Below are 25127 nucleotides of genomic sequence, written 5' to 3'. Positions count from 1 at the left end.
TGACACGGCACCGCCTTTTGCTCTAGGCTGGCGCTCACCCGTGTCTCTCTCGATATCAGCCGTCCAGCTATTAATATGACAATCGGTTGTCATCGGTCGTCTCCCCGCCCTTGACACTGAGATAAGGCCGCCGCCGAATATGGATTACGGATATTGCGTTCTGTTCCGTTTACGACGTACACCTAACTGGTTACTCGAATCCGTTTCCGTGTTTACTTTTCTACCTTTTGGTTGGTTTTGTTTTATATAACATTTTCGTCGACCGTTACGCGTCAAGCATCCGTGTTGGTGAAATATTCGCAATAGCTAAAGTGAACTAAATATATTTTAACACACATATTGATATTACTTATCGGGTACATTTGGTGTACACGACTGAACGTGTACTGTTACGCGTCAACCATCCGTGTTGGTCAAATATTAGCAAACGCTAAAGTGAACTAAATATATATATTAACACACATATACTAATATTANTCTTAACACACATATACTAATATTATTTATCGGGAACGTTTTGTGTACCCACCCAAACGTATACTGTGGATACGCGATAACTGGCTCCCCGAAGAAGAATCTCAACCGGACGAGGAAAGTTAAGGTAAGAGGCTTTGAGCCGATTAAGTTTTATTTCTAATTATATTAGATTTTAGTTTTAACTTGAAACGGTGAAGTCTCCCTTACAAATTTGTTAGTTCATATAGTTATTTGAACGGATTTCACTGGTGACAGCAGTGAATTTTTACCTGGGTTATTCACAGTTACCTGTTAGCGGGATTAGATTTAGCCTGGGCTCTAGGAAAATTTTCATTTATAAAAATAAAGTCAGAGCAGTTTATCTAGTATAACCCGCCGTAGGTATTGTCGTTTAAAAGTGTTGGTTACAGTTTATTATAAAGACCTTATTGATATTGATAGCGACAAAAAGTGAATTTCCGGCCGATAGTTACAGTCTTTTGGTAGATAAAAATCGTATATTTTCGTCTGACCTTGCCAAAGCGGCCGATTCCCAGGTAAACCTTATTATTATTGTTCACTCGCTGCCATATCATATACGGCGGCCCCGGACCATTTTATCGCGGTCATTATTACAACAATAGCAATAATAATAACACTTGTTTTTCTACAACACTAGCAAATTTGACCGTACACGGAGATATTGTTTATCTCCGCTATTATAGTAACATACATTTGATTATTAAGATTGTGAATAAACAAAATATTCACGGTCAATATGTCGGGAAAATTATTAGCACAAATGAATTGCTCTGAATTACGTCGCGAATGCGCTTTTAGACAGCTACCATGCTACGCGACGAAACCCAACATGCTGATTCGGCTAGAGGAAAACCTACGTAGCGAAGGGAGGAATCCAGCTACCGAAATTTTACCACCCCGTGTGCCGCTCGATAGCGAAATTCCGGTCCGCGAACCCGAAGTGGGGGTTTTAGACAACTCCACGGACCGTACCCGCGAAATCGGCGCGAACTATCAGCGGTCCGGCGTAGCACCTTTACCGGAGGAACATCCGGTGAACCTCGCGCTACACACATCAGACGACGAGTCTGATGTCGAACAATCGGGGTATATTACGCGCGCAAGCGGTCAACTAGGCGTGCCGTACGTTGAAGACGTATACGTTGCCCGCTCGATAGCGCACGCGGCAGAACAAGTCGGGGCGATCCGACAGAATATTCGCGACATTTCGAATAACGCGCGGATCGAGGCACGGATGACTGAACTAGAACGGTCGCTCTCGCGTATGTCAATGGAACAGCGACAGATTTCAAATATGCTGGAGCGAATCAGTCAAAATATGCTGCCGTCCCCACACGTTGATGCACAGTCGACTATTCGTTAAGTCAACGTCAAACGAAACGATAGTCGACGATCGGACGCGCATCGCGTTACATTCGGTCCATCGGGAGCGACGGACCCGACACGACACGACGCAACATTACACGAGCGCCTCGCGGACATCTAAGCGCAAGAAGCCCGCAACATGAGACGATCGTACGGACAAGCGTCGCGCGCGTCGCTACCACGGATGAGTAGCACGGGTTGGCAAGACGAACATATTCCACGCACTCATACATATGAGAACGAGCCGACAGATTTTTCGTTTACGCGCCAGCCACGGGAGGGGCAATCCAACACAACCGACGGTCGTCGGTCTTTTAATGATTTGTCGCCTACCCGCAGCTCGCGGTCTGTACTGGTACCTTACCACGACCTACGCACCGTACGCGCCTGTTTACCTGAATATTACGGGAGAAACGAAGAGGATCCACGGGAGTTTCTAGACAGAGCGGAGGATCTACTCTGTCAGGGCGGTATACACCCAACTGCGTGAGTGAACATCGTCGTCCCGTTTTTGAACGACAGGGCAGGTGATTGGTGGCAAGCTATTAAATTAAACAATATGCCATGGGCGGAATTTAGGTCCGAATTACTCGAGGAGTTCGACAATATCGACATCCGGACGGCGCTCGAGACGGACTTAAAAACGACGCGACAGGGCCCCCGACAAACGTTAACTGAATTTATCATTCATAAACAACGATTGGCCGCGCGAGTACGTTGTGGTTTACCGGAACAACAACTTGTGCGACAGTTAACGGGGCTTTTACGGGACGATTACCGCGCTATGATACGGTTAATGCACCCAGCGTCTTTCGCCGATCTACGTGAGATAGCGCACGACGTAGACAAAACCGCGGCTCCTCGGTACGCTCCGCCAGCGTCCCGACAGCCAGCCGATCTGCATCCGCGGCATACCGCGCAACCAGCGGCCCGACAGCGAGCGGGTTATGCACACGCGGACGCACCGCCTACCCCGTGCCGATATTGCGGCGAGCGACACTGGCACTGCCAGTGCCCAAACAGACCGTCGGTATCGGGAAACGGCAATCGGCTAGGAGGGAATTAGTCCGCCCCTCCAGTCTACGACAGATCCACACAGTGCGCAGTGTTTTAGACGACGTTTCGTTTAAAACGCGCCCTGCCGCTTCGAAATTTGTATCTAGTGAAAACATATTACGCATCACGACCATCGCGCAGAACACCGAATCTAACGGCTCTTACGAGTTACATACCGCCAACGATCTTGGCACTTTTTCGGCACCGCACCCCTCTTATCGGAATGGAGGGGACGCCGCGGTAAATTCGGATGTAATCAGGGTATCGGAGTTCGAACACGCTGCCGACACGAACGAACAAAGCGCGAGTCAGGTGTTCGAAATTTTTTCGGGCACAGTGGGGGAGGGGGTGTCAGTCGATCCGCCTAGTCCACTAATGGCAGTTAACACTGTCGGTGGGCAAACCGACGTTGCGGTTAAGAACCAGCTGCCCCCCGTTCGAACCGTAAACCACCCGAGTAATGGCCAACGAAAATGCCCGCGTAGAATTACTACTCCAGCAGTCGAGTTAGAATTCGAAACTGGCTTCGTCACAGCCCTACTCGACTCACAGGCGCATAAATCGTATGTAAAACCGGTAATTGCTTATAAATACGGAACTGTTTATAAAGGACACACTGACGTGGTTAGACTAGCGGACGGACATACCGCCACAACGAACGGTACCGCCAAAATCGCGGATTTAGAAGTGCGTTTTTCAGCGGTTATTTTAGACGACCTATATTGCGACGTATTACTTGGCCATGATTTTCTGATTGATCAGAAAGTCGCCTGGGACTACTCAGCAGGAACAATACACTTAGGCAATAGGAAACGTACAACCGCTTGTTGGAAATCGGGCGCACGACACACGATCCGCAAACCAGATCTGACGCAGTTAGATATAACCGGCGACCCACGAACGCGCGCGTTATTAACACAGACGATATGTAATTACGCAGCGGTCTTTAATGACACGGTGGGTCGCACAAAATTAATCGAGCACGATATTCTATTGAAAGACCTATCGCTAAAGACTATCGCACTAAAACCGTACCCCTACCCTCTGCACAAGCAGGAGGTTATTGACGATATGGTAAACGACATGGAGGCGCAGGGGCTAATAGAACCGAGTGTATCGCCGTGGTCAGCACCGATAGTGCTGGCCAAGAAGAAGGACGGGACTTTTCGTTTATGTATAGATTACCGACGACTAAACGAAGTAACCGTTTCGGACGCGTACCCCATGCCTAATCTAAACGACATGGTTAGGAACATGAGAGGGGCAAAAATGTACACGACTCTCGACTTAAAGTCGGGTTATTGGCAATGCTCTTTAAATCAAAAAGCCCGTAAGTTTACGGCATTTAGAACAAGAAGGGGCTTGTTTCAGTTTCGTGTATTACCGTTTGGACTCAAAAATTCGCCGATGACTTTCGTAAGACTTATGAATGAAGTACTTAGAGGATATCTAGATGATTTTGTCCAAGTTTACTTGGACGACATAATCATTTATTCAAGTAGTTTAGAAAATCATTTAGAACATTTAGGCAAAGTTCTAGAACGATTAGAGCGACACGGGCTGACATGTCACACAAAAAAGTGTAAAATAGGATTTTCCGAAATTTCCTTTTTGGGCCATATTGTACACGGTGAGGGCATAGACAAGCAGCCCGAAAAACTCGAGTCTATCCGCGTCCTATCGGTCCCACGGAATATCAGGGACCTACGTAGATGTCTCGGCATATTTAATTGGTATTGTCAATTCGTCGACAACTACGCCGAAACAATAGCGCCGCTGACAAATCTACTAAAAAGGGGGACGAAATGGTTGTGGACGGAAGACCATCAAAGGGCTTTTGAACAGGTAAAAAAGGCCCTGTGTGAGTCCCCACGACTGAGTCCTCCTGACTACGCGAAAACTTTCTGCCTTCAAACCGATGCGAGTGAAATGGGCGTGGGAGCAATACTCTTTCAACACGGAGATGAACCGGGAGAGAGAAGAATAATATCCTACGCCAGTAAGAAACTTTCAGAAACGCAGAAACGTTACGCCGCCGTAGAACGAGAATGCTTAGCAATTATATGGGCGACTGATAAATTTCGCCCGTACTTAGAGTACTCTCCGTTCGAATTATTTACAGATAATTCCGCGTTGACTTGGCTACACAGAGCAAAGGACAACAATTCAAAATTAACTAGGTGGGCGCTACATCTAGGTAATTTGAATTTTACAACGACACATGTACCCGGGAAACACAACGAGGGACCGGACATGCTGTCACGTTATCCGACCGCGGGGCCCCCCGTTGACGAAGAGTTACTCGACGACAATCTGGTGGGCGCACCGACAACGAGAGCGTCGGATAACACGCGGGCCACTCTTGACAATGTTTTTGCCTTAACCGAAACAAACGGCGCGTCAGATAAACGGCCGTTTACGGGGGGGGGGGGGGNACAAACGGCGCGTCAGATAAACGGCCGTTTACGGGGGGGGGAATACAAGAGTGGCAAAACGACGATCCGTTTCTTTCACAGTTTCTTTCAAAGTTGACCCCCCTCCAAGGCATAAGGGATGAACTTAAGAAGTATTACATAGTTAAAAATTCAAGAATACTGTGTAATTAAGATAATAATAAAACAAAATGTTTAAATTATTATTATTCTGCAAGTAATTGAGTGGGTTATGATAAAAAAATCACTCTGTATATTAGTGAAATATTAGTTTTTAGTATAATATTTCGACTCTGATTTATTTGTATTTCGTAGCTGGAAATACCAACGCGAGATCTCAAATAATATCTTTATCTTTATGCATAGACCCTTATGATATGTGACCTACTTCTTTCCAATCACTTGTAGGACGACCTAGGTTAGATGCGACTGTACTATAGATTTATGCACAATAAGTTATATTAGTGTCCTACACTCCGATTGCCCACACTGTGGCAGTGATCAGACTAGCTAGTCGATAAGTGGAGAGACACTATGACGAAATCTTATGGTTAACTAAAATTCTAATTATGATATTATTGTACTGTTACCCTGTCCAGCCAGGTGGCCCTTCAATAAGTAATAGATACAATTCAATCAAATTAAGTACCTTAGAATATCTAATGTATATTACAAAATAATATAAATAAGTAATGCGTTATAAATTATATAAGTGTCCTACACTCCGATTTCCCGCACTGTGGCAGAGATCAGACTAGCTAGTCGATAAGCGGAGAGACACTTTAGAGAACGCTTATAATTAGTTGGAGTATTAATTGTGATATTATTGTGCTAGTACTCTGTCCAGCTAGGATGTGGCGCTTCAATAAGTAATAGAACACAATGCAATCTAGTCATGTAACCTTTTAATATGCTTATTTTTATATATATATATATACATATAAATGTAAATAAAAAGAAATAAATAAACACCAATATTTTATATGTGTTAGAATATTTATATCACCAAAAGTATTCAACAGAAAATAAGATGTATAATATTTTCAGTAATTACGAAAGAGGGTAAAAATAGTGCAGATTTTATAAAGAATTGTAACTAAGAATGAAACATAAACTCACGCACATTCACTTTTTGTATCTAGGTTGAGAATTCCAGAAAGCCGTAGAGGTGCAGAGATAGAATGGCAAGGCGTCCCAGTGTCCGCTAGAGGGATGTTCAGAAACCGTGAATGGCTGACGCAGTAAAAGAACCACTGTAATGGAAGTGAAGCAGCCAAGAAACCACACGAATTTGGGGGGAAATGGCCTTTTTATAGCCCGCAAAACTGGTTTAGCGATCTCTGGTGAGATTCTTGAAATATTTTTTTCTGTATTTGATTGGTTAATGTGATAGAATCTTTTACGTAGGTGTTTTATGGAATGCGTAAGAGGGAGGTTAAATCTTGTGTAAGGGTATTATTTTATTATTCCTCTTATCCACGGGGAAACACTGATTTGGTGATATATTTTATTAAATATAAGTATTAATTATTACATGTATTAAATTGTGATACTACACTATAACTACGTTTTTTAGCTGATTTTTCAACATGAACACGAAATTCTTATCTAACGACAACAAGCATTAAACTAACAGAAAACATCTCAAGTATTCAGAATGTATTATTACTATTATTGTTCAATTATAATTCAGCCAATTTTTCTAATTATTCACATTATATCGACAAACACAAATTCCCACATTCCCCAATTTTCAATATTTTACCGTAATAAACTTATTTATAAAACCTATTTTTAAAATTATATAAATACCTTACAATTATTTTATTTTTGCCGCAGCTTGCTGTCGGCTAACATATTTACTATATAAACATTTCATTGTACAACATATATTATTTTTATTAATTTTTCTAATATATTTGTTTTTGTACAACTTAAATTTAATTTTGTTTTATGTTTAAATTTTTATCTGTATATATGTATGTAACTATATTTAAATCGCTAAAATAGCTTTGCCCTAAATATACCACCTCGATTAAAAAGTTCCCGGAATAACCATCATAGGGCGCTCCCATTGTTACGATTTGAGTATTTCGTAAATATATATCTTGATGCATTATTTAAAAAAAAACGGTAGCACAGTGGAGTCACAGCACAAGATGAGCGTGTCATAGTTGGGACTAGTATAGATGATATCTGACAGTGATTAAAATCACTATCATAAGACACGCTTCAATGAAAATCTGTAGATAGTGTTGAATTTTATGAGATTATGATTGTGTTTTTGCATTTATTTAATGTATATATATTAATTCTTTTAGCATGCATATTCAACTTAAGCTCAAATCTCATAAAATTATTGTACTATCGACTAAGCTTAAAACACTGATACAGTGACACAAGTATTACTTCAGAAGGGCAGCTGCACATATAAAAGCTTTTGGGATTCACAGGAATCGTGTCATAATAAGAGTGTTCCGAAAGTCAGATGACTTTTTACTAACATCGATTACGACTGTTACCCATATAGTCTAAGTTATTAACTTAACTTAGCTATTACCGAGATAGTGCGAGAGAAGAAGCTGACAGTACTCTACACACGCACTTCCGGTGCGAGGTACAACTCTTTGGAGTTTTTTTACCAACTCTCCCAATATAACGAGGAGAGTGCACACCACATTGTAAATTAGCTCTTAATTAACTTCACACTGATTCACAACGTGGTAGTGTGAATTATAGAGACGGCGTGAGTTAACCTGAAGTAATGCCTAACAACAACAGTTCCGGCGTAGCTCACAATAAGGCGGATTGTAGAAAAAGTACCAGTTGTCCCAAACACTGTTAATTATATTCTATTGTGTGGCAGCTGATCTCTAACGTATTGGCTTTACTTACCCCCTTGCCCACCACAGTAAATCAATAGTCTATGTGTACATTTTAATAAGTATTTAAGGGACCCCCGCTATACACTAAATTAAAGATTAAAAAAACTCATTGAAGAACCTTTAATATATGTGGTTATTTGTTATTTGATTGTCTATTCTCATCATGTATTGGATGTGCGGTTATTCGTCATCCACACAGGTGACCCTTCTCTCGATTCAATAACAGTAATTTAAAAAGGCTTAACAGCATTTTAGTGCGGTGCACAAGTAGCCATCTTACGGTCTACCTGTCTCGTACGAAACAAACAAAAAGAGAAAAAAAATTATTTATGTATACTTTCATTTGAAAAAATAAAGTTGACACTTTTATAAAATATCAGAGAAAAATAAAAAATACCCCCATTGGTGCTGGGGGTGGAGATCCCGCTTAAGGACTCCATGACTTATCTGGGCCTTGTCATAGACAAACGTCTAAAGTTCGGGCCGCACATTACTCGTGCGGCCCAGCTGGCCCAGAAAGTCATGAATTGCCTGGCGGGACTCATTCCCAATCTGGGAGGGTCGAGAGAGATGCGGCGCAGGCTTTTAGTCAGCGTCGTACACTCGGTTCTCCTGTACGGGTCCCCGGTTTTGGGCGGATACTCTTGAGTATCTATTATATTAATATATATATATAGTATATATTAAAAATGCTATAAAAAAAATTTCTACTCTTAGTTTCATAATAAAAGTTTCTAAGATATAATTAATTTTTAAGTAATTGACAGTAGCTTTATATAATGAAAATACTGGTAAGGTTTGTAACTATATTAATTTTATTTTATATTTAAAATAATACATTTTATTAAACAAATTTAATAATTGTTGGCCAATTGTCAAAAATGTTATTTTATATTAATTGGCTTAAATAAACAGTAAACAAGAATTTTTTTTTGCTTAAATAGAATAAACAATGTTATTTAAATGGACATCGTATGGTAACGACTACGACGAAGGAGGCCGTAATAAACTCTTTGGCCTGCTGAGAAGTATTGTTCCCAACGTAGCACTGCACATACCTAAAACTACAAGTCGAAACGAGGCAAATTAATCTAATTTCTATAAGTTAACCACAATTGTAGTTAATGTTGATCAATTAATTTTGTAGTTGATACATGATAATAATGAATATATGATTTTTTCAACGTCCTCACGGAAGAAGCAGTCGTGACATTTTTTGGCATTGTATTTATATTTATATATAGTGTATAAAATATACGGTGATAATACTAAGCCGCCTGGTAATTATTTATTTAATATAAAACCCAACTTAGTCACAGCACTATGTAAAGATTTTAATAAGTATTTAAGGGCCCCCCGTTATACCTTAAATTTAAGATTAAAAAAACTCATTGAAGAACCTTTAATACATGTGGTTATTTGTTAGTTGTCTATTCTCGTTATTTATAGGATGAGCGGTTAATCGTTATCCACACAGGTGACCCTTCTCTCGATTCAATAATAGTGATTTAAAAAGACTTAAAGTAAAATGACATTCTAGTGCGGTGCACAAGTAGCCGTCTTACGGTCTAGCTGCCTCGTACGAAACAAACAAAAAGAGAAACGAGTTAATTATGTATATTTTCATTTGAAAAACTAAAATTGACACTGTTATAAAATAAAAAAATACCCATAGTTGATAGATTTAAAACAATATGTATCTAAAAGACGATTCCAAGTAGTTGCGATTAATGAGAAGTAAAAGAAGAAAGACGTATTTAAAAGAAACCAAAAGAAAAAATGTATAAATAAAAGTTTTATTTTTTAATTTTTTAAGTGGTTATGATAAAAGAATCACTTTGCATCTTATTATGTAATCATGAAATATTTTTTAATTTATCAAAAAAAGTGGGTTAAAATATTTTTTTTCTAGGCCAATGATGTTTAAAAAATGTATTATATGCAATTGATTTTTTTTATAATAATAAAACAAATTATTATTATAGTTTTATTAAAACCAATAATATGGTTTTGTTTTTATTTTAAAATAAGAAATCACACGATCTTTAGCGAAAATACATTTTATAATGACAAATATCGACAATGTACAATTATTTCATATCTAAACGTTTATTATTATTTTTTTTTTTGTCTTTTATTAATTTTAAAATGGTTGAATAAATTATTGATTACATGTGTAATTCNATGGTTGAATAAATTATTGATTACATGTGTAATTCAATTATTATAAATATTTTTGGAAAATAAATATCTACCATACTAAAAAAGTTATCAAATATTACAAATCTATTATGTTAATTCTTTCGAATTCTACGTCAATTAACATAAAAATATGCTGAAATTTTTCCTCTAATTCCTTCTCACATATCAGTTTAAATTTGTATGTCTCATTGTCTCCGTGAGGTTTCAAAAATCCTTTAAATATGTTATCTAATTCATTTTGTGTTAGAATGTGTTCATATTTAATATTATTCCATCTAAAGTTTTTTTTTAAATTTTCAATTTCTTGGGGCGTAAAGAAATACTTTGCATAATTATTTACTAATCTTTGAAAAACACACATTGTAGCACATCCATTAATTGCATTTTTAATATCATTATTAAGTCCTTCATTAATTTCATCTAATCCTATACGTAATTTTTCGTCTCTNTTCCTCTAATTCCTTCTCACATATCAGTTTAAATTTGTATGTCTCATTGTCTCCGTGAGGTTTCAAAAATCCTTTAAAAATGTTATCTAATTCATTTTGTGTTAGAATGTGTTCATATTTAATATTATTCCATCTAAAGTTTTTTTTTAAATTTTCAATTTCTTGGGGCGTAAAGAAATACTTTGCATAATTATTTACTAATCTTTGAAAAACACACATTGTAGCACATCCATTAATTGCATTTTTAATATCATTATTAAGTCCTTCATTAATTTCATCTAATCCTATTCGTAATTTTTCGTCTCCATCCAAAAGATATAGTGCATTACCCAATTTTTTAAAATTATTCATGAATTGGTCCCAATATAGTGTTTTACAATAATCAATTCTTAGTGCCTCATAGGCATATACCATTAGCAAAATCGCATACTTTAAAATTCGATCACAAATGATTTTCATTGCTTTTTTAAGAGTGAATATAATATCTTTTCTGTGGATAGTTGAATTAAGAATGAAATCGTTTATTGTTGTATAGGGTAGTGTAGGAAAATACGATTGAACAAGTTCTTCTTTGACATATCTCCATAAAGACAAATTCTCAAGATTGCTTAGTTGTATTCTGGTATATTTAGCATAGACCGTATCATTTATTAAAGATGTATTATTTTCTAGTTTACTGGTCTGTTAAAAAAAATTAAATTTTTTTATAAAATCATACTTAATTTCCTTCCCATTTTAATAGCATATTTTATAGGGTATATCTTAAAACATTTAAGGCTGCAAACTTTTAGTTTATGTTAAAAACTAAAATATATTTTTTTATGAGTTTTTATATAAAAAACAATATCATAGATTTGTTTACCCCATACCAGTCTACTGCTAGTGAAATCAGAGAAACTTTAGTGCTGAATAAATGACTAATGTGGTCATCAAATACAAATGTAGATACACGAATAGTCAGTCTGTAGCAGTTGACATATTATATACGTATAAAAATCAAATTGTAATATCTATCAATTATAACTTTAATTTCACTTAATATAATAAATCATAACGCCCAGTACTTTTGGGACACTTAACTATAGTGGAACTACAATATAAATTAAAATCATATAGAATTATTTACCAATATCATACTGCGCTCGCGTAAAATTGTACAAAAGAAAATTCGTAGGGGTGTTTTTATTTTAATGCATATTGTTAAAATGTAACTAAATTTTTATATTTTCACAATACAAAATAATGATCAATTGATGTCTTTAAATAAATTTTGCTATATGCTTGTAACTAAAATATTAAACAGCAAACGAATATATATTCAATAAAAATAATACGCGCACATAGTGAATTTCATTGATAGTAATATTTACCATTATTATGCCCTTGAATGACATTGTGCATAAAAAACTTTTTGAAATAATAATAAAAAAATTTAACGAAAAATATACAAATTTGATTTTAGCCACCAACACAATAAAAAGAACGGAATAAAGAAACAAAATTTTCAAATTAATCAAATAATAATTTTTATTGAGTCATGTTTACAGCCAGCATTAATTTTTTTAAATTTCTCCCTGGGACATAATGAGTCATGTATTTACTTTAAATTAAATTTTAATTGGGAAAGATTGAAAATATTAATTAAGTACACACGTAGACATATTTATAAACTCACTTGAATTTTAATTATTTTGAATCTAATTCCCTTGTTTATTTCAAACATAAATGACTCTAGTTTTAGATCAATTCCTTCTACTGTAATAAAAATAATTTTTAGTTTAGATACATGGAATTTCTTTTTGTCATGATGAGACATTAATATGTGTTCAACAGATGACATAAGGATTTATTAACACAGCCTATACTTACCGTTGTATTCGAAAATGTAATCTTTTCCATTGTAATTTAAAATAATGTGTTTTTCTTCGAATGTCTTAAAAATATAAATAACAATGATTATAAAAAATAAAACGAATTTAAATTTTCTGGAATGTTAATAAGTATAATTGAATATTTTTTCTTAAAAAAATGTTCGTCCATAAATAGTTTAGAAAACAAAATAAACGATTCTAAATTTCAAATATTTGTTCCATTTAGGTTTTCTATAAGTTCTAATAAACCAACTACAGTAATTTCGACATGATAAAATCTTTTAAAGTATGCTATAAAATACTGATTAATCTGTTCATACAAAAAATCTCAAGTATCTTTTTTACATAATGTAATTTAATCCAAATGACTTTTTAATAAAAAAAACGGTTCAAAGGGATATGACATAGTGTTAACCTAACATAACTGATAATGATTAACATTATTATTAAGATTATAATTTATCGAATTATTTTTGTTAAAAAAATTATTTATTCGGAACAATTGTTTAACCTAACAAACTATATATAATATGTTTGTTTATTAAGAATATATTAGATATCGATTATGATGTTTTCGCGAAACCTAATCAGGCAAAAAGTCCTTCTTCAGAGCGATAGTTAATCGTTAGTGGTTGTAACAGTAAAGTCGGCTTAGTATGAATACGGTTTGGTAATTTATCATTAGTTCCAGAAAATACGCCGAAAGAGACACTCGCTATGTAGCAAGCACTACAAAATAATACAATATACTGTACAATAATAGATACAATAATCTATACAATAATAGATACAATAATCTATACAATAATAGATATACAATCGAAAACATAAACAACACACTTAAGCAAGCAGAAAAAAGAGAATCAGAATCGAAATTGTACAACGTGCAGCAATGTTGATGAAAATGAAGAAGATGATAATAAAGGAACACAAATACTGTAGTAAATACAAGGAATTACCGACCGCATTTCAAAAATCACAGATAAATTCAAAATAAGAACCATTCTCAAACTGAACAAAGTTTTAGGATAACTACTCCGAAACCAGAAAGGCCATCTATCAGAAATGCAAAAACCCAGAGTTTATGAAATACTGTATTAATATGGTAAGTCATATATTGGACAAACATGAAAAGAATAAAACAATACGAAAAAGACGTAGATTACCAAAGGAAAGAAAAATCCGCGGTAGTTGAATACGCCAAAAACAGTGGACACGAGATCAAAGTTGCACAAAGTCAGAATATTTAACTAAGAACCTCATTTTTTCAAACGGAAGTATAAAGAATCAATCGAAATAAAAAAATGTCCTGAAAATTACAACAGAGAAGATACATGAACTATTATCGTATTTAAAATTTTAATTAGTTAGAAAGAATGGTCAAATTCGACACCTTGCTCAACACTTGTGTGTAAAGTAAGTTTTATTATTGGGTAAGCTAATATACATTAGCATAATTAATGTTACGCTTAAAGAATTTATTATATGTGTAAATTTTGGAAGTATTATTGATTTTTTAATTGGTTTACGGTGTAATAAAACAAAAAAAATATTTGGAATGAAAAATTTCCATCTGGGATCTTAAAATTTTGAATTATAATTTTCCTTCATATATATATGGCAGCCACCCAAATGCTCTTGAATATTTATTAGATTTAATTATTTTTAGTAACTATGGTATTTCAACTAATTATAAGGAAATAATTTACTTGAATAAAATAATAATTATTATTTAGCCATTATTTTATAAGGGTTCTATAAATTTCTTGATTACTAAAAAAACTACACTTTTATTTTTGATACCAGTTTTAAGATTCGAATATAAATATAAATTATATTACTGCAATAATATATTAACAACAAGAAACTTATAGTTAATGAGATTCAAATCCAAGTATATATTTTAATGTTAATTATAAAATAAATACTTTCTACAGAACTTTATTTTATCATTCGCCATTTAAATAATAAAAAAATTAATACAGTATTGATAATATTACTCTTGATTCAATTAGTTACATTTTTTTTTTCAATTTAAAATCCTAGAGTTTTTTTCATGTTCATCTACATTAATGTATCAAAAGCATGGTTGGTAAATTGAGAAAAACATAAAATTTAAAAAAAGATTAAGAATGAAATTTTCAATATTCTATTTATTTTTCGATTAATTAAGTGATTAATGATTTAATAAAATTATGTGCTTGAATATTCAAATGTTATAATAAAATTAACATACGATTTTAATATATATTGTGTCTTTTTTTTTAATGTTTTCATAAATATAGGCATACTGAAAAAAATATAAAAATATCAATAATTTCTTTACTAAATATAAATACAACAATATTAAAGTATTTTATTTATATTTATCATTATATAAATCAGTGATTTTAAAAATTTCATATAGAAATATTAACATGCTCTTCCATCACAATAAAAATGTACCAGTAAATGTTAAGTTTTTTATGAGTTTTTTCTATGAGGCTGTTTTCTCTCATTGAATACACTTATGAATTAAGATACTTACAAAATTCACATAAAGTTCTGCGAAAATCTCATTTTTATTTTCAATATCCTGGAAATAAAATCCAAAAATATATTTATTCAGTTTGGTAATAATCAGAAATTTCATTTCTGATTATTTCATTTCGTGTAAATGTTAATGCGTGATTCGGGGACGTATCACGAGGCAACTTAATATAAATAGCACTGAAGAACGCCATACGGGCTAACGAAATAACGATATGACTGAGACAATGCATTTTTAGATGTTTTAGAACCAAACTCTTCAATCAACCCCTGTTCATTATTCCATACAGCATACACGCACCTGTACGGCAGCCTACTAATATTTTGGAGCAGCACATCACTCTACTATTGACTGTTATGCTGTGCTTTACATATTATTTTCATTGATAAAGCTCACATAATATAAAACAAAATGTATGTGTAATCATAATAAAATATAATATTATAATATGATATTATTTTAAATACTACCGATTATTAAACGTTAAAGTGTTATGAGTATCACATTTCTAGTTTATAATTTATTTACAACTATGAAAAATATTAATTTTATTGATAATTTTATATAATTTACTGTGTTATATGAAATATATAATAATAATAACCATTAATGTGTATGTAGTTAGTACTTAGTTAAGTTTAAAACATTGGATATAATTGAAATTGTTGAGGAACTAATTATTTAATTTTTTACTGGTTNATTGAAATTGTTGAGGAACTAATTATTTAATTTTTTACTGGTTGGAAATTGAACAAATTTTTAATTATTTTACATATTTTTTTTGTTGTTTTTTTTATATATTTTTTTTTCTTTTATATTTGATTTGAGCAATCTCTTTGGGAGTTGAGGATCTACAATCTCTAGGAGTAAACACTCCATGTAAGACCTATTAAAGTGAAATATTAATGACTTTTACTTATATTTTTAACAATATAAATTATTATATTATTACTTTATAATGCACAATCAAGCAAGAAATATGAGTATATGAATTTATACTCATATTTCAAAAAAATTGTCGTGCATACACTCTGGATGATTTGGTATGGATTGACCCAACTATTAAAAATATTAATTTTATTGATAGTTTTATATAATTTATTGTGTTATATGAAATTTATAATAATAATAACCAGTATTATGTATGTAGTTAGTACTTAGTTAAGTTTAAAACATTGGATATAATTGATATTGTTGGGGTACTAATTTAAATTTTTACAGGTTGGAAATCAAACAAATTTTTAATTATTTTACAAATATTTTTTTTGGTTCTTTTATATTTGATTTGAGTAATCTCTTTGGTAACTGAGGATCTACTATCTCTGGGAGTAAACACTCCATGTAAGACCTAGTAAAGTAAAATATTAGTTACTTTTACTAATATTTTTAACAATAGATATTATTATATTATTACTTTATAATGCACAATATAGCAAGAAATAAGAGTATAAATTAATATTTGGTCATTATAAAATTTGAGAAAGAAATTACCAAGAAATAATATACATAAACGAATGTATATTAGATACATTTGTTTATACTGATTATCAAACAAACGGATATATTAAGAATAAAATAAATGTCATTCCACATTTATCAAAAAAAATAAAAATCCCTTTATCATATATCATTTTTCTACCATTTCGTTCAAATTCGATTTCCAGAGAATCATTATTTATAACTAACCTTAAATTAAACTAGGCGTGAAAAACCTGGTATATGCAAAAAATAAAATTAAAAAGTGAGTTTTAAGTGTATCTTAAAACTCACAAAAAATTGTCTTAAGTGATATAATATACTACGTATAAATAAATTCAGGACCGGTGAACTTTAAATTCATACTCAAATTTTTCATGATGACCTTTTTTGACAAATAATTTTTGGAGAAGAATATCTAATTTTAATATCTAATAAGACGGTTGATCCGTCCTGCTGCCCACGAATATAATGTATGTTGTGGACTCATATTTGTAACAAGAATGTTTTTTAATGTTACGGAATAAAGCTCCACGTAAATTTCTGACAGATTTCTGATCAATAGACATTTTTATTAATTTTGCATTATTATTTACGTGTAAAAATTAAAACACTAAAGTTAAGTCCATCTCCTGTCAATAACAACAATTATTTTACAAAGTTAGATAAGCCACTGCTAAATGGTACATTGGTGTGTCGATAAAAAAGTATAAAATAACTGATTTTGATTGTTGGCAAGGTAGCAGCTGAAAGTAATCGGTTACCGCGATTCAACAAAAAATTCGTCACGTTGTAATGCCACTAGCGACCGACACATGTCGATAGAAAAAATTCATTATTTTTCATAAAAACTGTTTTGCGCGGGACTACTTTGTTTTATCTGNAAAAAATTCGTCACGTTGTAATGCGACTAGGGACCGACACATGTCGATAGAAAAAATTCATTATTTTTCATAAAAACTGTTTTGCGCGGGACTACTTTGTTTTATCTGTATAGACGCTAGAGTCACAAATATCTTATCTTCTTTAAACAAATGACTATTGTAGTTAAAATACATGTTATTTTTCTGTACAAATTTTAATTTTTTTGTATATTTAAAAATAAGTGTTTACCATAGTAATGAGTTCACCAATAAATATAAAATGTACATGAATCTAACGTACATTAAATATAAATTTATATTTATTTTGTTTATTTTGCTTCTTCAAAGTTGAGAAAGCATTTTACATATTTGAAAACTTGATAATATGTATGAATATAAGAACTTTTCAAATTTACTATCCAAAATTTCCCGGGAATACTACTTCTTTTAAAAAATTTTTTTTATATATTAAAAGTTCAAAAAAAAAAAATTATATCTACCGGCCGATAAATTTCTGATGAATAATAACAGTAATGTAATGTATGATGTATCGTGCACGGACGTACCATTTAACTTACTTATTTACCGTTTTTATACAGTTCACTTCATAATAATCATAATATTCATGCGTCTATTATTATTCAAAATAATTGTAAGATTGAATCATCTATCCACAGATCTAACAAGCACTAAGTAACCTATAGCTTATAACTAATTCTCAAAGGTCACATAGCTATACTTATGGACCAATCAATTTTTCATATTGATTTGTCCATGAACTCTCTGCATTATACACGAGAGATTACAAGTATTGGTAGCTAATTGGTTTTTTATGATAACGCTATCACAGTTACATAGCGTTTATTGTAATTCATTACTTAATCAACAGATATGCTTAAAGTGTAGTTGTAAGGCACATTGTTGTGAATTAACATTCAAAAATACACAACATGCAATACAGAAAACATATTTGCTGATAGTCATCATTGACAATAAACGCTCCATATCTGTGAATAAGCGACGTCATAAAAAAGAAATTAGCTACCTGTAATTGTAATTCTTTGCATATTATACATGTAAATAAGCTCAAAAATATGAAACTTTAAATGTTTTTATCTTATAAACAAATAAAGTTATATTAAAAATTCAAATCCCCTATTATTAAGGCTGTTATAATGTTTACTTAAAAATTTCTTACCAATATTAAAGGACCACACATTACATATTTCTAAAATAAAAGATTTTACGGTAGAATGTTTTTATTAAATATTACAAAATGATAACAGTGTCTAGGTGGTAACAATATACAATAAAAGCTTACTTTTTGAGTTTTCAAACAATATGTCTCCGTAGTGCATGCAAAATCTAAACACTATAATATAACCGTAGGATGTTAATATTATAAATTTTAATTTCAAAAAAGTTGATTCCTAAAATTTATTAATGTTTAATAATGAGTTAACTTACATAATCACATGGGTCGTATTTATTATTTACTATTACTTCTTCCTGTATGAAAAAAACATATTTTAAATATTTATATAAAGATTTGACATTTATAATCACAGTTTGAATAAAAAAATATTTATTTAAAAAATAATAATATATGGTGTATATGAAAAATAAAACTATATGAAGACTTTCTTGGTTCTAAAAATACACAATAAAAACTTACTTTTGAAAGACTAGAAAAATCTTTCTCCGTAATCCACATAGATATTGTATGCTATTTTATAACCATTAAATGTTAATATTATTGACTAAAATTTCAAAATAGTTCTTTCATAAAATGTATTGAAGTTAATAATAATAATAACATACATGACCAGATTCTTTTTTATCATTATCTAGTATCACTTTTTCCTATAAAAAAAAAACCAAGTTTGAAAAATTTAAATAGAGATTTGATAATTGTAATCACAGTTAGCATTTAGAGTTTTTTATTTAAATAAGAAAACTTTATTGTTTATATGAAAAATAAAACTATATAATGACTTTCTTAATTCAAAGAAAGTGTTAAGTTTTAATTGTTGTCGTATACTAAAAATGTCACATGAAAATTAATAAAAAGTATCTATACTAAACTATTAAATTAAATATCATTTAATAAACTATGTAAATTACCGGGTCAATTAAAAGTATATTTCCAAAAACTTCTTCAAAAAAATGTCCACATATAAAAATTAATAAAAAAGTAAATATTTTGTAAAACATTTCACAAGAATAATTAGATTTTAATAATGTAATTAGCTGACTTATAACTTAGAATATAGTTTTCATTGAATTTTCGCATTTTTATATGTATTAAAATAAATAAAATGTAAATAAAAAAAAACAAATATTAAAAATAAACTATGATTATTTTAGTATAAAACTATATTAGCATACTTTTCATATCATATATGATAATAATACATAAATTAAATCATTTTATTTATGTATGACGTGTCATAAAAATTGATAATTGCTTTTACATTTTTTAATTTAAAAGTGTAACTAACTGAATGATTTTCAATGTAACACAATAAATAATTTTTAACATTTTTATAGTATGCCAGTAAGGTAATATAGGGGATTTTGGTTCCCCCCGCTTCACCCACCCTCCAATCCGAATGTGGTGTAAATGAAGAGGTGTTGAGAGGGGGGGGGGGAATAAATCCAACGTAAACTAACATATAGGTGAGGAACCTCTCCTCTTCTACGAAGTCTTATGATAGGGGGGTAATGAAACACGACGTTAACTAACACAACTTGTCGCGCACCTAAATTATGCTCGGCCATATAGTATATACGTAATATCGTTTTTTTGACGAAAAAAAAAATGCATTTTCCAGGTAAGCTATACGGTTACGGTGAAGAGTATGAATTTTAAACGTCGAATCCGTTATTTTGATATGCGACATGCATATATTTAGATAAAGTCTANCGTCGAATCCGTTATTTTGATATGCGACATGCATATATTTAGATAAAGTCTATACGTAAAATGTTAATTTTACCTAATTTGTAAAAAAAAAAATTAGTTCGAAACATTGTGTGCCAGATGGCTGTATTGATGATTACACTATAGCACTCGAGATAAATATAGCAGATGGCTTAACGCGGCGTCGATGTCGCAGTCAATTACATTAATTGTTAATATACGATCTATAAGTTTGACCGTTATTGGTATAGTGAATAATAAATCAGTATTTTTTTTTTGTCGACAATATATAATAATGACGACTGTTAGAGTTTTCTTATAGCAAAACACATTTTTAAATAAACACTACTACTACCGCCGCCGCCGACGACGACGACGATAATAATTGCTGGAACATATATTCTAATGATTTTAATATTATTATTATAATTGTAATACACTTATCGATTAATGTCATACATATTTTTGTCTGAATTATTACACGTATCCCTCTCAATGTTATAAATAATTACTGTATTTAACAACTTAAATTAATTATTTTTAATTAACTAATAGTCTCGACTGGTCGGATTGCTTTCTTGTTCCGTCAACGCATTAGAGACGGCAGACGGTCATAATTTTTACAAAGGCATCTGTTTTAAATCCTAATGAAAAATATGTATAAACATTACACATTACATAAACGGAATTTTTTCACGCTATTATAAATAACGATTCAATTTATTAACACTGGTGCAGCGGATAATACAGTAACAAACCGTATGTATAAAGACGTTACTAAAGATTTTATTCACTCTTTGATTAAGCATTAATAACGGCTCGCTAAAACATTGCTTAAAAATATTCTGTTAAATGTATACAAGTACTAGTATTTTTTTTATTTAAATTTAAAATCGAATAACAATGGCTGATGTACATTTTACTGGTGCTGCACAAGGTAAGTTTTTATATTTTTGATTGAATATTTCGATATTTTCGATACACAAATTGTTTTATACACATTTTTTCATAGCCACCTCTTCCGCATCTGTTCTACACCATCATTCGATTAAACGTAAGGCTAACAACAGTAGGGTAAAAATCGAAAAGGTTGCGTATACAATTGCCGGACGCGAAAAATTTCATCGAGATTGATTCCGCATTGAAGAGGGAAGCCGTTTGGTTTTATCGGAAAAACGTGGAAAATTTCGCGAGCTATCGAGATTTTCTACGTATTGTTAAATCTGAGCTGGTTGCCAAACTCGGTGGAATCGCAGTTGTTCGGCCTATTAAATATAATCGCAAATTGGAGGCTTCTTACGATATACCGCGATCGGAAGCACCGCCCAAGGACTGTGCCTTCAAGACACGGGCTAGGATGTTGTTGTCCGACACGGACATTGTTTGTGCGGTCAATGATAATTTCGAGATTATGCTAGCTGAGGAAGACGTATACTCAGGTAGGGGTAGCGGATTCACGCTAGCGCATATCGACGGACTCATGCTCAGCGTATACAAGTATACGCCCCTCGCCGGCTCATCATATATTCCAGTCCCATCCGAAATTTTCCATAAAAGAGTAATCATCAACCCACATAACATCGATCGGTTGGGCTATGAGTCAGCCCATGCCGGACGGAGGCTTCCGGTGGTATAAAGGAGCAGATCCTCTGACCGACCTTCAATTGCTTCCGGACACTGGTAATACGAAGCGTATATATGAAGTGGATGTATCGTATCCAGAAGAGCTGCATGACGAGCACAACGACTTGCCGTTCTTGCCTGGCAACGATGTACCACCGGGTTCCAAAGAGACCAAATTCATGGCCACTTTGAAACCCAAACAACGGTACGTCGTAAACTATGTCAACTTGAAACAGGCGATTGCACACGGACTGCAAGTCGATAAAGTATATACATCGTACCTAGAGCTATTAGTTATGATATTAATATGCTTGTCACACAGGTGCACCGCGTTTTAGAGTTTCAACAAAGTGCTTGGTTGAAACTGTACATTGAGTTGAACACTGAAATGCGGAAAAAGGCGACAAATGCTTTTGAAATAGCATTTTTCAAATTAATGAATAATGCCGTCTTTGGTAAGTGCACGCTCAATGCTAAAACAGTTGTGGGTTATTCGATAAACATTTATATTTTATAGGGAAAACCATGGAGAACACGCGAAAACGCATCCGTATTGAGTTAATCTCCAGTCCCGAACGTCTAAGCAAGCTCGTAAACCAACCAAACTTCAATGACTGTATCAAATACGGCGAAAGATTGTGCGCCGTCATAATGGACACAAAGATTGTCAAGTTTATCAAACCAATATACGTCGGTTTAGCAGTGCTTGAAATTAGCAAGTCGCTAATGTACAAGTACTTCTACGACGTATTTAAGGATGTACATTTTTAGTTTAAGTTAAAAACTAAAATAAATTTTTTTATGAGTTTTATATAAAAAACAATGTCATCGTTTTGTTTACCCCATACCAGTCTACTGCTAGTGAAATCAGAGAAACTTTAGTGCTGAATAAATGACTAATGTGGTCATCAAATACAAATGTAGATACACGAATAGTCAGTCTGTAGCAGTTGACATATTATATATAAAAATCAAATTGTAATATCTATCAATTATAACTTTAATTTCACTTGTATAATAAATCATAAAGCCCATCCAGTGCTTTTGGGACACTTAACTATAGTGACCTTCAATATAAATTAAAATCATATAGAATTATTTACCAATATCATACTGCGCTCGCGTGAAATTGTACAATAAGAAAATTCGTAGGGGTGTTTTTATTTTAATGCATATTGTTAAAATGTAACTAAATTGTTATATTTTCACAATACAAACAAATGATCAATTGATGTCTTTAAATAAATTTTGCTATATGCTTGTAACTAAAATATTATACAGCAACGAATATTTATTCAATAAAAATAGAACGCGCACATAGTGAATTTTATTGATAGTAATATTTATCATTATTATGAGCTTGAATGCCATTGTGCAGAAGAAACTTTTTGAAATAATAATAAAAAAATTAAACGAAAAATGTATAAATTTAATTTTAGCCACCAATACAAAAAAAGAAGGGAATAAAGAAACAAAATTTTTACATTAAACAAATAATAATTTTTACATTTTTACAATTATAATTTTTTTTTGTTAATGTTTTAAAAATGATTTTACGACATTATTTTTTTAATTTTCTGCCTGGGACGTAATGAGTCCTGTATTTACTTTAAATTACATTTTAATTAGGAAAGATTGAAATTATTAATTAAGTACACACGTAGACATATTTAAAACTCACTTGAATTTTAATTATTACGATTATAGTTCGTTTGTTTATTTCCCACATAAATGAATCTAGTTTTAGATTAATTTCTTCTACTATAATAAAAATAATTTTTAGTTTTGTTACATGGCATTTCGTTTTTGTCATGATGAGACATTAATATGTTTGTTCGTCTACAGGCTCCTAAATATCGGTTGACCTGATTGACTTAGGACGTGAATTAAAGGAAACCCCAAGAACTTAGTAAATAAGAAACTCGAAAGGATTTTGTCTATAATAACAATATTAGTTTAATTAATAATAAACTTTATAGTTGGANTTGTCTATAATAACAATATTAGTTTAATTAATAATAAACTTTATAGTTGGACGTCCCCACTTACATTAATAATGACAACTAAATAGTACACTGTAATAAAATGAGTACAAATATAAATTTTAAGTGTTATAGAATACAATAATCTGACCTGGGCAAAACATCAAGGATTGGATTATAACTGTTATGTTCAACCAACTTCAATCGTTTGAATGAAACAAAACACGAGTAATCTATAATGATCACACGCACGGTAAATCCACCGAATTCACATTTATATTACGATACCGCAAAGTCGAAGAAAAAACTCGTGGCGGCGCCAATGGGTCTAATCAACTAGACCGTACAATGGTTGACTGACTAGATAAGGCGACGACTTACCGGACAGCGAACGGCATCCCCACTTACTATATGTAACCGGTTCCATTCGGGCCGCAAGTTGAACACAACCACATAACTTGCCGCAACAATGTTTCAACAGATGACATAAGGATTAACATTCCCTACACTTACCGTTGTATTCAAAATGTTATCTTTTCCATTGTAATTTAAAATAATGTGTTTTTCTTTGAATGACTTAAAAATATAAATAACAATAATTATAAAAAATAAAAAGAATTAAAATTTTCTGGAATTTAAATAAGTTTAATTGAATATAATTTCTTAAAAAATATTTCATCCGAAAAAATGTTTAGAAAACAAAATTCTAAATATCAAATATTTGTTCTATTTAGGATTTCTATAAGTTTTAATAAACCAACCATAGTAATTACGACATAAAAATTTGTTCTTGAGTACGCTAAAACTTTATTATTATAAAAAATGTTATAATAATGATTTCACAACATTATTTTTTTAATTTTTTGCCTGTTCCGTAATGAGTCCTGTAATTACTTTAAATTAAATTTTAATTGGGAAATATTTAAATTACAAATTAAGTACACACATAGACATATTTATAAACTCACTTGA

General features: G+C 32.2%; 3 protein-coding genes and 1 long non-coding RNA gene across 4 annotated transcripts in view; 1 reads left to right on the top strand and 3 right to left on the bottom strand.

The window, feature by feature from the left end:
- Nucleotides 1-19918, bottom strand: part of LOC126906965 (uncharacterized) — a 26308-nt gene extending 6390 nt beyond the window's left edge. The window contains exons 1-10 of the mRNA XM_050687935.1: nt 19752-19918; nt 19449-19490; nt 19303-19353; nt 19095-19136; nt 18949-18999; nt 18826-18855; nt 15286-15333; nt 14995-15048; nt 12757-12820; nt 12563-12642 (exon numbers count right to left, since the gene is read on the bottom strand). Coding sequence (XP_050543892.1) covers nt 12563-12642; nt 12757-12820; nt 14995-15048; nt 15286-15333; nt 18826-18855; nt 18949-18999; nt 19095-19136; nt 19303-19353; nt 19449-19490; nt 19752-19841 — 552 coding nt within the window. The 5' untranslated portion in view covers nt 19842-19918. The remainder of the gene's footprint in view (nt 1-12562; nt 12643-12756; nt 12821-14994; nt 15049-15285; nt 15334-18825; nt 18856-18948; nt 19000-19094; nt 19137-19302; nt 19354-19448; nt 19491-19751) is intronic.
- The window catches only part of LOC126906982 (uncharacterized), a 53447-nt gene extending 29017 nt beyond the window's left edge, over nt 1-24430 (bottom strand). The window contains exon 1 of the mRNA XM_050687966.1: nt 24307-24430. The gene's annotated coding sequence lies outside the window, so the exon portion shown is untranslated. The remainder of the gene's footprint in view (nt 1-24306) is intronic.
- LOC126906989 (uncharacterized) lies at nt 476-7130 on the top strand. Its single transcript, XR_007704398.1, has 3 exons — nt 476-601; nt 6494-6694; nt 6928-7130. It is a non-coding gene; the product is annotated as an uncharacterized LOC126906989 (long non-coding RNA).
- A 455-nt stretch (nt 24431-24885) lies between the features above and the next one.
- LOC126908250 (uncharacterized) overlaps nt 24886-25127 on the bottom strand; it is a 5122-nt gene continuing 4880 nt past the window's right edge. Inside the window, exon 3 of the mRNA XM_050690162.1 lies at nt 24886-24894. Coding sequence (XP_050546119.1) covers nt 24886-24894 — 9 coding nt within the window. The remainder of the gene's footprint in view (nt 24895-25127) is intronic.

This window comes from Daktulosphaira vitifoliae, unplaced genomic scaffold (genome assembly GCF_025091365.1).
Source record: "Daktulosphaira vitifoliae isolate Bord-2020 unplaced genomic scaffold, ASM2509136v1 Scaffold_5, whole genome shotgun sequence".
Lineage (NCBI taxonomy): Eukaryota > Metazoa > Arthropoda > Insecta > Hemiptera > Phylloxeridae > Daktulosphaira > Daktulosphaira vitifoliae.
This window is presented reverse-complemented; position numbering and strand designations above follow the sequence as displayed.